The 16544-nt window shown below is 38.8% G+C and overlaps 1 protein-coding gene across 2 annotated transcripts in view; it reads right to left on the reverse strand.

The window, feature by feature from the left end:
- Positions 1-16544, reverse strand: part of PHKA1 (phosphorylase kinase regulatory subunit alpha 1) — a 167753-nt gene that overhangs the window by 41492 nt on the left and 109717 nt on the right. For both annotated transcript variants that reach the window (XM_004380152.2, XM_004380153.1), the window contains exons 17-21: positions 13636-13714; positions 11491-11657; positions 9531-9707; positions 7513-7604; positions 6942-7081 (exon numbers count right to left, since the gene is read on the reverse strand). In XM_004380152.2, coding sequence (XP_004380209.1) covers positions 6942-7081; positions 7513-7604; positions 9531-9707; positions 11491-11657; positions 13636-13714 — 655 coding nt within the window. The remainder of the gene's footprint in view (positions 1-6941; positions 7082-7512; positions 7605-9530; positions 9708-11490; positions 11658-13635; positions 13715-16544) is intronic.

Below are 16544 nucleotides of genomic sequence, written 5' to 3' on the forward strand. Positions count from 1 at the left end.
ATCCTGCATCCAGTTCATCATCTGACCTCTGGCTCTTGGGACTTGAGCCAGTGGTCTGCTGTACTGCCTGCTTATCTTGGATTCAGCAGCCTCTGCAGCCCATGAGCCAGCAGCCTGCTATCTGACCTGCTGTTCTTAGGTTCATCAGCCCCTGCAGTTATGTGAGTCAGAGAAGCCTCCAGCCTGATGCCGGACCCATGGACTTGGGACTGGCCAGCCTCTATAACGTGCGAGCCATTTCCTTGAGATAAATCTCTCTCTCTCTCTCTCTCTAAATATATATGCACTTCTCTAGAAAACCTAGTCTAAGACGGGTACCTCACTGTGGTTTTGATTTGCATTTCCCTAATGACTAATGATGCTGAGCATGTTTTCATGTGCTTATTGGCCATGTGTATATTTTCTTTGAAGAATTTTAGATAGGAGAATGACTTGGTAAGAGAGCACATTAAAAAGATCATTTTGTAGAATTAGAAGACCATGATTTTGCAACCTAATGAAACAGTGAGGCCAGGCAATGACCATCAGCTGTTGCTAAAATCATCAGGAAGAAAGCTAATAAAGAATTTTATAATGGATAGATCATGCTGGCAATATCTGATCAATCTTACCATGACAAAAATAGAAACAAGCAGACATTTTGTCTCTTGATGTGATGTAATGGGAAGTACAGAACACCACCCATGACGTTGTCTTGCTTAAAAAAAAAACTAAACCTGGATCTACCAAGCTGCTAGATCTAACTACCAATTTATAAGAAATACAAAGAGAGAAACAGGCTAAACATCATGAGAATGCAATCGACAAAATGCATAATGTAGAAAACTCTATAGGACAAAACAGCCAGTTTCTCAAAAAGTTGCAAAGATAAAAAAAAAGGTGAAATCTAGAGATGAAAATGGACTTGAGACATCACAACTAAATGCAATATGTGGACCTTCACTGGATTCTGAATTAAAACATCAACTATAAAAAATACATTTATGAGATAGCTGGAGAAAACTGAACACTGACTGGATATTTGATGCTATTAAGGAATTACTTTTACATTTTTTAGATATGATAATGGCATTGAGGTTATGTTTCATAGTCCCACATGTCCTTGAGGCGCTATTCAATTTTTTCAGTCAATTTTCTCTCTGTTGTTCAGATTCAGTAATTTCTAATGTTCTATCTTCGAGTTCACTGATTCTATCCTTTGTCCTCTACATCACGCCATTTCATTTTGTTGTTAGGTGCTATCAAGTTGGTTCCGACTCATAGCGACCCTATGTACAACAGAACGAAACACTGCACAGTCCTGCACCATCCTCACAATCGTTGTTATGCTTGTGCCCATTGTTGCAGCCACTGTGTCAATCCATCTCATTGAGGGTCTTCCTCTTTTCGCTGACCCTCTACCAAGCATGATGTCTTTCTCCAGGGATTGGTCCTTCCTGATAACATGCCCAAAGTATGAGACGAAGTCTTGCCATCCTTGCTTCTAACAAGCATTCGGGCTGTACTTCTTCCATGACAGATTTGTTTGTTCCTTGGGTCAGGGGCAGTTTCATTTTGGTTACTGTACATTTCAGTTCTAAAATTTCCATTTGGTTCTTCTTTATATCTTCTATTTCTTTGCTGAGAATGTCTGTTTTTTCATTTGTTTAAAGGTTGTTTATCATTGCTTGCTGAAGCATTTTTATGATGGCAGCTTTAAAATCCTTGTCAAATAATTCCAACATCTGTGTTATCTCAGTGTTGATGTCGATTTTTTTTTTTCTCATTTAAGTTGAAACCTTACAACATAATAACCAAAATGTGTTATCTCAGTGTTGGTGTCTATTGATTTTTTTTTTTCTAATTTAAGTTGTAGTCTTACAACATAATACTCCAAATGTCTAGGATGTCATCACTAATTTTGGATGGCATCCTGGACATTTGGGTATTATGTTGTCAGACTATGGATCTTTTTTAAATTTTCTGTTTTACCAGGCCTTTTCTGATACTGCACCACCATGGGAAGGGGGATGCGACCTCACTACTACCTGGTGGTGGTGGAAGTCAAGGTTCCCCCTTCAGCCTTCATTGATACATGGGGGAAGGGGTGCCTCATTACTGCTAAACAGGGGTGAAAGTTCAGGCTCCCCACTAGGCTTCTGCTGATACCACCCTAGCCGAGAGGAGGAGGAGTGTCTCCAATGACACTGCAAGGACAGTGAGTAATGAGTGAGAAGTGGTGAAAGTCCTGACTCTCATTAGTCCTCCTCTGACCCCATTCCAGTGGCGAGGGGAAGGGAGTGTTTTGTTACCACTGGGGGACAGAAGTTCAGGCTCTCTATGTGATCTCCACTGACACTTCAGGAGCAAGGACTCATTACCACCCAGTGGGGAAGAAAGTCCCAGGTCCCTACCTGGTGTTTCTGATGCTACCTCAGCAGTGGGGAAGGTGGAACAGTGCCTGCCTTGTCACAGCTGGATGAAAATAGATGCCTGGGCTTCCTACTTAGACTCTGTTGGTAGGGGTGGGGGCCGCAGTATTTTCAATGATGCTTGGCTGGAGTAGAGTGCTTATTGTCTGTCTTGTTAGGCTGATTCCTTTTCTAGTCTTTTGTCTAGGAAAAAAAAAGGTTTATCTCTGGGCTTTTATCGTCTGTGCCCATTGCACTTTCAGGTTGCCAGCTTCTCCAGCACCCAGTACAGGATGTATGAAGCAAAAAGAAATCCCAGGACATCCCAGTTAATTGGCCTAATAATGTGTTTAGTGTTTCTGTTCTATCTCCTACTTCATTGTGTAGTGCCTGGGGTCATAAAACTTGCAAGCAGTCATCTAAGGCACAGCACTTGGTCTCTATTCACCCGGAGCAATAGAGGAAGGAGAGTCAGGAATAGGAGGAGGATATGGAATGTGTGGCTAATTGCCATGAGAGCAGAACAACTGGATGGTACCCGGCTACTATTACTGAACACTTTGATCAAAGATTCTATAGAAGAATCCTGATCAAAACAGGGAAAATGTAGAACAGAATTTCAAATTCTCATGGACTCCAGACTTTCTGGAGCCAGGGGGCCTGGATGAACCCCTGAAGCTATTGCCCTGAGATAATCTTTAAAACTTAAACCAGAAATATCCCCTGAAGTCCTCTTAAAACCAAACAATAGTTTAGCTTAATGAGTGAAAAATGTCTGCCTTAAGCATTATGCTCTTTTAAGAACTATCTATACGGGATCAAAGTGAAAACAGCAACTTGAAAGATTAGATAGGAACCTTAGGGGGCAGTAAGTTTATTTTAATGGGGGCAGGAACAATTCAAAACAGGAGGGTGAGAATGGTTACAACTTGAAGAATGTAATCAACGTCACAGATTGTACATGTAGAAATGGTTGAATTGGTGTGTTTTGCTGTGTATATTCTCAACAACAACAAAATAAAAAAAAAAAAAAAAAGAAATCCCTAGGAAATTCACCACTATGTTGTTCCTCGGGTCCCAAGGTCCTTAGCTCATCCGTACTCTTCTCTTCACCTTTCAGAGTTCTGTTATGTTTGTTTTACAAATAATGTTCAGGGTTTTTTGCTGTACTTTGCAGAGGAGACACAGGCAAAGTACATCTACTCCATCTTATCTGGAACCAGAAGACCCATTGTGGTTGTGTTTTCAGAAATTCCTTACCTTCTAGAAATAATACTGTTTGGGAATAAAATAATAAAATGTTTGAGACTTTCTTCAAAATAATCCAGGGAAAGGAGATGGCGAGGATATAGATGAAACAAGACTAGCCATGTGTTAATAATTGTTTAGGCTAAGTGGTGGGTACACTGGGGGTTCATTATACTATTCTCTCTACTTTTGTGTAAGTTTGAACATATCTATCATAAAAGGTAAAAAAGAAAAATCACTATCTCTCCTCTGTGGAGGATGGACTTGAGAACAAGATGGAAGTAGGAAGACTTGTGTAATAGTTAAGGTTTTGTGTCAACTTGGTTGGGCCATGATTCTCAGTGGTTTGGCAGTTATGATATAATTTGGCAGTCATATAATGATGGGATCACCTCCATGATAAGATTTGATATAATGTGATCACCTCTGTGATGGGATCTGCTGTGAGCAGCCGATCAGCTGAAGGGGAGTTTCCTTGGAGGTGTAGCCGCATCCAATATAGGTGGACTTTCTGGCAAGGCTTGTGGGCTTTTGCTCGCTCTGGATCCTGCAGTTGGCTCCTGTTCGTCTGACGTCTGGTTCTTGGGACTTGAGCTAGCAGCTTACCTGCCACCTTGTCTGCCGATCTTGGGATTTGTCAGTCTTTGCAACCTGTGAGCCAGAGCCCTGCTGTATGACTTGCCGATTTTGGATTCACCAGCCCCTGCAGCTATATGAATCAAGAGAAGCATCCAGCCTGACTGTCTTAGATTGAATTCTGTCCCTCAAAAATATGTGTATCAATTTGGCTAGGCCATGATTCCCAGTACTGTGTGATTGTCCACCATTTTGTCATCTGATGTGATTTTCCTATGTGCTGTAAATCCTACCTCTATGATGTTAATGAGGTGGGACAGGTGGCAGTTATGTTACTGAGGCAGGACTCAATCTACAAGATTAGATTCTGTCTTGAGCCAATCTCTTTTGAGATATAAAAGAGAGAAGCAAGCAGAGAGACAGGGGGACCTCATACCACCAAGAAAGCAGTGCCGGGAGCAGAGCGCGTCTTGGACTCAGGGTTCCTGCGCAGAGAAGCTCCTAGTCCAGGGGAAGATTGATGACAAGGACCTTCCTCCAGAGCTGACACAGAAAGCCTTCCCCTGGAGCTGATGCCCTGAATTTGGACTTCTAGCCTACTAGACTGTGAGAGAATAAACTTTTGTTTGTTAAAACTATTCACTGGTAGTATTTCTGTTATAATAGCACTAGATGACCAAGACACTGACCCACAGACTTGGGATGTCGTGAGCCATTTCCTTGACATAAATCTCTCTCTATATATATATTTATACACCTTACTGATTTTGCTTTTCTAGAGAACTCAGACTAAGACAACTTGTTAGGAAGCTGTAGCAACAGTCCTGGTGAGAAACAAAGGCCTGGATGCAGAAGTAGTACTAGAGAGGCAGAAGAGAAATTTTTAGAGGTAAAACTGGGAAAACTTGGTGATTAACTGGATATGAGTAGTAGAGGCAGAGGGAAGTGTTAGTGAAGATTACTAGGTTTCTAGCTTGATGAATAGGTAGGTGTTTGTTCCAACAACAGAGATGGGGAATTTAATAGAGTCTAACTCCATTTTTTGATGTTTGACTGCTGACATTTTCCAAGTCTCACTACTCTCTTTCCCTTCAACCCCACATTTGGGCAAGTGTTATATAAGTGAGCCAAAAATGGCCTCTTTGTATTGGCCCCAAATTATTTACTTGTTTATAGCAAGCTGAGGCCCGAAGAAGCCCGCTGGTGCCAAACTCAAATCTGTACATATCCAACTGTTTAAAAATTGCCCAAATCAACAGATTTTTAGCCATTTAGTGCCTGCCTAATTTACATGCCCCACAAAACTGTACCCAACATCTGCTATCCCTAGATAAGATAAAATACTGTAATTGTAAGGACCCTAGGATGCTACTTCCTTCACAGCTCTGTGACTCAGAGATTTCCACCTTGCTGCAGGAAGATATCACTTAGGGACAGGTAAGCTTTTCCCCCTCCCTTCTCTTCTTCTCCAGGGTTTTTATTCCCCCATCCCCTTCTGGTAGCTCCCTGTGCTGCTTGCCTCTGGAAGACCAACCCCTCTATGCAGATGTCAATGTGTTGGCTCTAATAAATAGCTTGTCGTGCAACACTGCTATATCCTGGTCATATCTTTTTCCTTGATCAGCCCTGAATTTCCTTTAACTCATTACAGCAAGCTGATAAGCAAGCCTGGGTGCTCCCTCCTTTAGTGTTGGTGGGAAGTTTAAGCCATACAAGTCCCAGCCTATGCATGAAAACCCATATCCCAGCCTTATCCCCAATCTTATAAAACCCCAAATCCAATCTTCTTTCCCTGCTCTCTCAAGCCAGCTTTGGACCAGCTTTGGACCATGCACCTCTCCCCAGAAAGCCTCATTATGTGAGTAATAAACTTTTCACACCCTCTTGGTATGTGTGTGGCATCATCAGTCTCAACCTCTCAACTCAATTTTTAGGGGGAGGTCCATCCCACATTTGAAGAGTGATCACAACATGAATAAAGGAAGAGGGATAGGGTATTTGTGTGTGGGAGTGTGGGGGGCAAGAGAGAGGACTACAATTTGGATATGTTAAGTTTGAGGTACCTATATATAAAGTACCTAGCAGAGTGCCTGACAAAAAGCAAGCACTCAAAAATGTTATTTTATTTTTCCTATAAGCCTCCCTGTTCTTACTTCTTTTGAGTTAAGAAATTATATCCTTTTATTTGTAGATTTTACTAAATAATGGAGGCTTAATGGGCGGCACAAATGGTGTGTGCTCAGCTACTAACCTAAAGGTTGGTGGTTTGAACCTACCCAGTAGCACCATGGAAGAAAGCCCTGTTGATCTGCTTCTGTAAAGATTATAGCCAAGAAAATCTTATGGAGCAGTTCTATTCTGAAGTACACAGGGTCACCATGAACTGGAATTGACTGGACAGCAACAGGTTTTTTTTTTTTTTTTAATAACAATTATAATACTGATAATAATAATTATCAGTTATTGGTCACCCACTATGTGCCAAGTATTATATTAGGGACTTCATAGATATTATATCTTGTTTAACCCTTACAACAATTCTATGAGGTAGGTATAATCCACATTTTATAGATGAGGACAATTAACACTTTGAAGTTACACAGTGAGTAGGTTACTAAAATGTATTCAAATCCAGATCTGTGAGACTCCAAAGCTGTGTACTATCTACTACGCTATACTTCCTCTCTATATGAACATTAAAGTAGATTTATAATATCCATCACTTACTTCATGGTATACAGCATGTAGAGGGTATCAGCTTGCTCCTGTAAGCTTGAGCTCTCCTTTAACTGTAAAACCAGTGCTTTAAAGTCTACCTCCCCAGATTGGTCTCTAGGAAGATGTATTTCTACACGAACAGAGGGACCCTTTAGTTTGAGAAAGTAAGAAAAGAAATTAAGTCCTTAAGTGCTCAGTTTAAAGCCCTAGAGTGAGTCACCTTTTCACCTCTAAACCTTTTCCATAAGAATTCCCTAAAGTTAATAAAAAGCAAAAGCAAAAATAATTATGCTGTTGCTAGGTGCTATCGAGTCGGTTCTGACTCATAGCGACCTTGTGTATAACAGAACAAAACATTACCCGGTCCTGCACCAAAAGTATTATACCTTCAAAATTTATAATACATCAATCCTAGTTTTTTTAAAGTCTGGCTAGAGAAACGTGCCCACTTTAAAAGCAAACTAAAAAGAATATATAACTTCATCAAGATAACATTTTGCCCTGCACTAATTACTAACATTTCCCATAAGGATAGTAGTTTTGCAAAAAGCTGAGAAAAATACCTTATGTGCAAATTTACCTGGTCCTCCTGTGGAGAATGAGATGAGTGAAGTAAGTTGAGTGAAGGCCGGGAAGCCTGAAATAACTTCGTAGGAAGATACATGTGAACATCTGCAAGAGGTTGACATTTATGAGAAGGTTTAGACAATTGTTAAAATGCACAGTTGATCTCAACAATGACAATTTCCTACTTGAAGCACATGTGGGTCAGTTCCTAATAGAACAAAAATGAGACATTTATCCTTCTTGGTAATATCAAAGAAAAGACATGTGAATACTAGATAATTTAAAGGATGTCCAATTAATTAATTTTGAATTGTATGTCTAGAATTTAGCATCAGCTAGACATAAGGAGGAGGCCTGGTGGTGTAGCAGTTAAGTGCTTGGCTGCTAATCAGAACCCACCAGTGGTTTGAACCTACCAGCTGCCCCACGGGAGATGTGGCAGTCTGCTTCCATAAAGATTACATCCTTGGAAACCCTATGCGGCAGTTCTACCCTGTCTTATAGGGTTGCTATGACTTGGAATAGACTTGACAGCAATGGGTTTGGTTTGGGTTTAGACATACAAGATATTAAATGCTACTAATGGAGCCCTGGTGGCACAGTGGTTAAGAGCTCAGCTGCTAACCAAAAGGTTGGCAGTTCAAATCTACCGCTCCTTGGAAACCCTATGGGGCAGTTCTACTCTGTCCTATAGGGTCACTATGAGTCAGAATAGGCTCAATGGCAATGGGTTTGGTTTGGTAATATAATCAATACCACAATGGTGCTGTCAGTGATACTTTATAGAATATTACATATAACAGAAAGAGTCCAGTTATGTTTTATATTTTCTGGACTTTCCTAGGAGACTATCTGGCTGCTAGCAGATGGATTTCTCTTGACAAAAGTTGAACGGATGACACTATCTAGGGAATCAAATAATGTAGTGGCTGACCAACTAAGATATTCCTAAGATTTTTACTTACAGTCCATTATTGAAATACTTACCATGACCTCTAAGAAGAGACTCTCTAGTCATTTTCACCATTTTACAGATACAGAAAGAGAGACACAGAGCTCAAATAACTGTTCAAGCAAGTAAGTAGCAGAGCTCGGAATTAAGTTCAAGTTTTCTGATTCACAATCGCCAAGTATAATTTAGTGAAGTTCATCGTTTCACATAAGCCCTTTCTCAAGGGAGCATACTCAAAGGGTATTCTAAACTTTTCCTTCTTCTAAATGTTAAATTATTTCCCAATGCACATGTTTAATATCTTTGGTTAGTAATGGTCAATAAAGTTTTAGGTAGCAAGAACATGCATCTCACTCATTCTCATTATCTGCAAAACGTTAACATTCAAGTCCTCTAGGTGTGGCCAAGGAGCCCTTCTCTCCCTTCACAGGTTACTACCATAAAGGCATTGAACACTCATAGGAAACATGACTACTCCTGGCAATGTGTAGTAGAAGACATCCTGCACTTCAAACACTACTGAAGGAAGGTAGTGGTCATGGGGAGGAGAATGACAAAGTTGTTGAAGAACGAGTACCGTATTTGAAAAACACAGATGTACATTCCTGGAACAGCTGACTGTAAAAGTTATAGTTGGCCTCAGGAAATAAGATGTAGCTTACTTAAGGGATACTATCTCCCTTAAACTGCATGGTTATTTTGCAATAGTTTTGCAATGTTTTCTCTTTAAATAAAATTACTTTCAAAAGAGCAATTTTTCTGTAGGAAAAAACCCTTTCCACCATTTTAATACATTGATGTTAAAACTGAATGTGCTCCATGTCTCTTGTTCTACCTCTTCTCACCATGTTACTGGCTAAACCAGATTAAATAGCACTATTCACAGCAAATTATACCCAATTCATTAATTTTACAAATATTTATTGAGTGTCTAATAGGTTCTAGGTGTTGTCCCAGATGCTGGGGATAAGGCAGTGAACAAAACAAAGTTCCTGCTAACACTGCAATTAATGCTCCACCCTCATCCTGGTCTTCATGTTATCCTGTGCCGGACTCCAGTGAGTCATGGTATTACTCACTCTGTACATGCAGCTCCTTGGCCTTGGTCACCAAGGACATTAAGTCGAGGGTTGTTTGCACAGCAGCTTGGAACCGATCTAGCCCTCTCTTCTGTGAGGTAGGGGGTAGTTTAGGATGGGGAGCAGTGTGTGCCAAAAGGTGATCTAAATAACGAGCAACTTCATCACCACAGCGAGCTGCAAGGTTAGCGGGGAGGAGGGGAAAAAGAAAAAAAATTAACATTTTAGTACTTTATTATTTACCCCAGCAAACAGAATGACTGGCTCCTGTGCCCACACTACGCCACCAGAAGAAGGCTGTCTGAAGCTCATGGTTCTACAGTCTCATAGCTTTCAGATTCAGAAATTATGGCCATCTACCAGGAACTACCTGTTCTTCAACTTTGCTGAGACAATGTTAGGGCCCCTCAAAGCAATATGAGCTTATTATAGGACAGGTAGAGCAAGCATTTCACAACACGTGTATGTGTGTGCTTGTGCGTGTGTGTGTGTATGTGATGGTAATGGCAGTGGCAGTGGTGGTGATGAACGAGGCAGAGAACAGGGCCCCTCAAGTTACACTAATATGAGAAGATTTTTGTGGGGAAGGGCTGGGGAAGGGCAAAAATCTTCCACCTAACATTGAGCCTAGTTAAAAACAGATTGCACAAATGTCAGCTTCAGTTATAAATGAAAGAACAATCTTCATGTTAGCATGGTGTACAAAGGACTACTGGCCACGTACTGGTCTTTTTAGTTACTTCACTTGTTCATTCACTGACTATTTATTGCCTACTATGTACCAGGTATTGTACTAGGTGCTCAGGTTTCAGTGGTGAGGAAGATATATTCCCTATCCTCTTAAGAGACTCTTAAGACAAAGAATTTGACTGCCTCAAGATACGGGCTAATGGTCAAATACCAAGACAGTGAATACAGGTAAACCTTGTTTTAGATAGCTAGAAGAATAATTCTCTAATTGGCCCTTCTCTCTTTGGGATTCAAAGAATTTAATGCTTGTCCTGCCTAGGTCAATATTTTAACATTTTATGGCAATATTTCTCAGCCATTTTTAACCCATGCCCCCAGAATGTTTTCTCACTATATCATCTTCATATTCCTTGCAGCATATAAGATTGTTTTTCTTTACTTTGTCTAGTTTGTAATATGAAAACAATTTGTTGTTGCTGTTGTTGTTACCTGCTGTTGAGTTGGCCCCCAACTCATGGCGACCCCATGCACAACAAGATTGGATCATTGTGATCCATAAGGTTTTCACGGACTGATTTTTGGAAATAGATTGCCAGGCCTTTCTTTGTAGTCTTAGTCTGGAAGCACCACTGAAACCTGTCCAGTATCACAGCAACACACAAACTTCCACTGAGAGACAAGTGGTGGCAATGCTTGAGGTGCACTGGCTGGGAATCAAATCCGGGTTTTCTGCACAGAAAGTGAAAATTCTGCTACTGAACCACCACTGTCCTCTATGAAAACAACAGGCGTCCTGAATATGTTTTTTCAAACTATCCCAAGAGATTCTGATATGCTCCTCTAATATTATATAAAAAACTTTTCAATTAAATTTTATATTTTTATGCTTTTTTAATGTTAAAAAGCAGTATTGGATAATTTTGCTACTACATACTTGATTCCTGATTAAATCTCTCTCACTCACCAGTGCTTCCTTCCATTTCAGAATTATAGCCATTTTATATATCCAGGAAAGGAATCTTCCCTAACCTTACCGAGGCATAGTCTAACCCCATAACTCCACTATCACCACAGGGATATTAGACCAGAAACCAAAGTTAAGTTGAGGGGTGAAAAGTAGAGCCAAACAAAAGTAGAAATCTGGGTATATTAGGTAGGAGTGAGGATGGTACACTGTGAGCCTGCTGGCAGCATAAAATTTTAAGTAGGATGCTAACAATAGTTTGTATCCTTGTCCAGGAAGGCCAGTGCCTTCATAAAGCCTCCTTACCATTACTAGTTGAATCAAAGCCATCCATCCAGTTGCCAGATTCCAGCTCACTGTAGCTGTCATCATAATCATCACTGTACAGCTTACCCTCAGGCCCAGGGTCCATGAAACTCAAGTGTGTGCAGCAAGAAGTTGTCAAGAACTCTGACAATTTACCTGTTTGAACTCTGACAATTAAGGGGTAGATAGAAAACAAAATCAGGTGAAATCCTTTTTAAAGCAACACAATAGTAGTGATAAAAGGATACTTAGAATGTTTTGTTGGGGGATTGCTAATGTTTATACATCAATGAAATTTTACAGCACTCCTAGGCATTCTGTACAACATAAATAGTTAGGGTACTGTGTTATTTAAGGGCTACAATTATGGGTTCAGAATCTGCCATCAGATCAGTTTTGCTCTCTTCCACTACCATTATACTATTTTTCTAACTAGGCCAAACATATGGTAAAAAACTTTGCACTGGCTACAAGAGAAACCAGAAGAGAATGAAGATAAATCATCACAAGAACATTGTGAAAATAAAAGATGGTAATTGAAAATTTTATCAATGATAGTAGATTGTAAGCCATATCCTCCCCTACTTATAAAACCAATTACAAAATCTGAAAGTAAAGTCAGTAGTATTGACTTTCTAAACAAGTCAGCCTGAAGAGGTTCCCATAACCAAATCTTACATAATTTGAACACTGAAACAAATAATGATAGATATGGATCATGATACACTGAATAAAATAAGAGTCCATGAATCCATGCTGATATTAAATCTATGAAATAAAAGGGCAGAAGGGAAAGCTCTTTTTTTACAGAAGGATTCCAACTAATAAATGTGCCCAGAATGACAGAAACACAAAATCACCATTTTACAATACCATTAGTAATAACTGATTCATTCAAGAATTATCAACAGAAGCTAACCCCATTTGGTAAAAGACTTTTGGGGAAAGGATACGGAGAAACCTGACAGATACAACTTTACCCAAGTGTTCAAGGTTAACATCACCAATAAGGAGGCAAATAGATATAATGTGCCTCCTGATATAACGTACTGAGAAGGACACATCACATAGGTAGTATTCCTGCCTAAAACATATAGCCTGAACTTAATCATGAGGCAATAACCAGGTAAACTCAAACTGAGGGACATTCTGCAAAATAATTGACCCACATTCTTCAAAACTGTAATGAAAACTGTCATGAAAGATTAACAAAAGGCAGGGGAACTGTTCTATAAGAACACCAAAAAGTTATGACAACTAAATGCCAATGCATGATCTTTGACTAAATTCTGGATTGGGGGGAAAAAAACTATGAAAAACATTATTGGGACAACTGAGTAATTTTGAATATGGACTCTATATTAGATAATAGTATCTTATCTATATTAAATTTCCTGAGTGTGATGATTATACTGTGGTTATATATGTGAATGCCCTTGTTCTTAGAAGAAAGAAACTGAAGTAATTTAGGGTTAAAGAGTCATAATGTCTACAACCAACTCTCATGGTTCAGCAAAAAGTATGTGTGTATGTGTACATATTATATATAGTGTATATGTATGTGTGTGAGTGCATATGTATGTGTGAGAGGGAGGGAAACAGAAAGGAAAAAGGGAGGAAAGGAGAGAGAGAACACAAAAATGGAACAAAATGTTACAGGCGAATCTTGAGGAAAGGTCTGTGGGTGCTCATTACTACTGCTGCAAATTTCTGTAAGCTTGACATTTTCAAAAAGAAACAAGTTAGGGAAAAAAGAAAAGCAGCCAGAATAGAATATTCTGGTATTCTTTTTTTTTTTTTTTTAAGATTAAGTTTTCTGGTCCACTGAATTTATAAGGTCTAGGCAAAGAGTAATCAGCCATTGAAAATCCTATGGAGCACAGTTCTACTCTGACACACAAGTTGGAATCAACTCAATGGCAACTGGTTTACTGGTTAGGCAAAAAAAAAGAAAAAAAAGCTGGAAAAAAATTCCAATCCTTCTCTATAACAATTCCTTGATCAAACCTGTCAAAGACTGGCTCCTCTGAGTAGGATGGGATTATGTTGTTGAAAGATACACAAAAAGGCATCACAAGTCAGGCATTACCATACCCAGCCCAAATTTCATTCTATTTGACTAAAGAGGGTATAGCAGTCACTTACCTTGCCCCACCAAAATAGCCATCCTGCATTTTTCGGAGTGCTGCCAGGATAGTTGAATTCAAGCTGGTTCCATCTTCATCTTGAAATGAAGAGAATTTTAAAAGTATCTTTGTGGTTTAAACTTTGAAGTAGGAAGAATCTTTCAACAATAAATCAAACCAACATGCTAGTGGTGATAGTACCAATGAGTCACACTCCTCATTGACCACCCTGTATTTCAACAATTCATCTGAGAGTCAGCTATACTGCAGAATGGGCAAACAGTGAGGAATGATGACCACAGACAGTTTACTCAAAGACATGATTTTATTTATCATAATATTCCCAGTACTCAGCACAGTGCCTGATGGTAGAACACTTAATGACTAGTGAATGCAGATAATAACAACAGCAACTATTTGTTGAATGTATGTGTTAAGCACTGTGCTAAACATTTTATATGCATTTTCTCATCTAATGAGCCTTGGTGTGTGTGTAGGCATAAAAATATATGGAAGGCTAGCAACTATCCTATTTTACATGAAGGGGGTCATACTACACATACTCTTTTATGATCCATTTTTTACAGTTTTCACTATATCATGAGCTATTTTCCATGCCAGTACATATAGCTCTAGCTTATCATTTGTAATAGCTAAAAATGATTCCATGGCAGACAGGCTGTTTTTTATATTACAAGCAACACTGTAATGAAGATCACTGTACCTACATCTTTACACACTAGCTCTATTGTTGCCTTAGGATAAATTCCTACAAGTAGAATTGCTAGGACAAAGGGAACACTTACTGAAAAATTTTATAGATTGTTAAATTGCCTAGTAAAAAAGTTTTGCCAATTACATGTCCACCAACAATATAGAAAGTGACTAATTCCCCAAACCTCTAACAACACTGGGCATTAATGATCTTTTTAATCTTTGTTAATATGATTGGTAAAAAAAAATGGCACTTTTAATTTTATTACTAATAAGATTAAGCATGTTTTCATGTACCTACAGGCCATTTATATTTCTTTTATCAACTGCCTGTTCTTTTTCTTTTCCCCTTTTTTCCACTAGATTATCTTATTTTCAGCTGACTTTCAAGAGCTCTTTTTCGCTGTCTTGTTGTTGTTAGGTTCCATGGAGTCGGTTCTGACTCATAGAGACCCTATAGGACAGAGTAGAACTGCCCCCATAGGGTTTCCAAGAAGCAGCTGGTGGATTTGAACTGTTGACCTTTTGGTTAGCAGCCGACCTCTTAACCACTACACCACCAGGGCTCCGTTTACTGTAATATGTATGGCAAATACTTTTCCTAGTTTATCATTTGTCTTTCAATTGAATCCATGGTACCTTTTTCTATAACAGATATAAATTTTTGTTTTTAAATCTGCCACTGTTTTTTCCTTTTGTATCTTGCAAAGGACAGCTTTCTCTGGCCCAAGATCATAAAAACATTCTCCCATATTTCTTGATACTTTTATAGGCTTCTTTTTATGTTTAGTTCTTTAACCATTTAGAATTTATTTTTACACAAGACGTAAAGTAGGAGGTCTAAATGAATTATTTTCCCAAATGGATTTTATTTACTAGTCTATTCTTTCCCCTCTATCTGAAATGCCATCGTTATCATTATTCTAATTACTATGGATTTAAGTCCTCAGTTTTCTTTTTCAAAAAATTTGGTTATTCTTGTACATTTTCTCTTCCATATGAAATTTAGATTCAGCTTGTTCATAAAGCTTTATATTTGTATTTTGGTTTCACATTGCATTGGATTGACAGGTTAATTTAATGAGAATGGACATCCTATCAATATTAACTATTTCCACTTAGGAATATGATATGTCTCTCTAGTAATTAAAATCTTTTCCATCCATCCTTATTTTTTTCTTGTATAGTTTATGTACATATCTAATTAAGTTTATTATATTATTTACTTTTCTAGAAAATTCCTCAATTTTAACTAGATTTTAAAAATTATACTTGATATCCTTTTATAATTTTTAAAGTCTCCTCTATTTCTGTTGCTATATTCCCATTTCTCATTGCTAGTGTTGTTTTTATATCATCTCTATTTTTTTCTTGGTAACATCTGCCAGACTTTTGTCTATTGTATTGGTCATTTCAAAGATTGAGTTCTTGGTTTTATTTATCAGCTCTATAATTCCTGATGCTTTTTCCGCTTCATTAATTTCTGTTTTTATATATACTAATGGCTTCCTCCTTTTTTTGGCTTAATTGCTGTTCTTTTTCTAGCTTCTTGAGCAGAAAACTTCAATTAGCTACTTTTAAACTTTTTTTCTTCATATTTTAGTTAAAAAAATGAAACAGTACAGTTAAAGTTGATGACCCTTTGTTCCCCTTTCCATTTCTCTCCTCAACAACATATATCATTAGGGAATTACAAATTAAAACGATTAGTTACCACTACATACATATTAGGATGACTAAAATCCAAAACACTGGAAGGTGGAGCCAACATGGCACTATAGACAGAAGCACCATGCTGTCCCTCTGCAGCAAAGACCCGAAAAACTAAGTAAAACAGATGTAAATATCAATCCTGGAACCTTAAGCATCAAATGAAGGAATAAAGAACTCAATCAAGCACTGAATGGAATAAGAAACTGACAGAGAACAGAGAATGAGGAAAACTACGGAGTGGAGGTCCCCTATCAGCTAACGTGGCAGGAATTCGCCATCTTGGACTATAGCCATCAAGGAATGCAGACAGGGAGTATGGGAAGGTAACTTCACAGAGCTCCCAACAGGAGACGGAGCACCCGATAACCAGGGATACACGTTTTCCCACCCCCAACTCTTCTTCCCTGTACGAGGCCTCCACTGCTTTCCAATGGGCCACAGTTGCTTGGCCGGAGAGACACCAGCTCATTGCCACCCGGATTCGCCATCTTGGACTTCAGC

Source organism: Trichechus manatus, unplaced genomic scaffold (assembly GCF_000243295.1).
Source record: "Trichechus manatus latirostris isolate Lorelei unplaced genomic scaffold, TriManLat1.0 scaffold00070, whole genome shotgun sequence".
Lineage (NCBI taxonomy): Eukaryota > Metazoa > Chordata > Mammalia > Sirenia > Trichechidae > Trichechus > Trichechus manatus.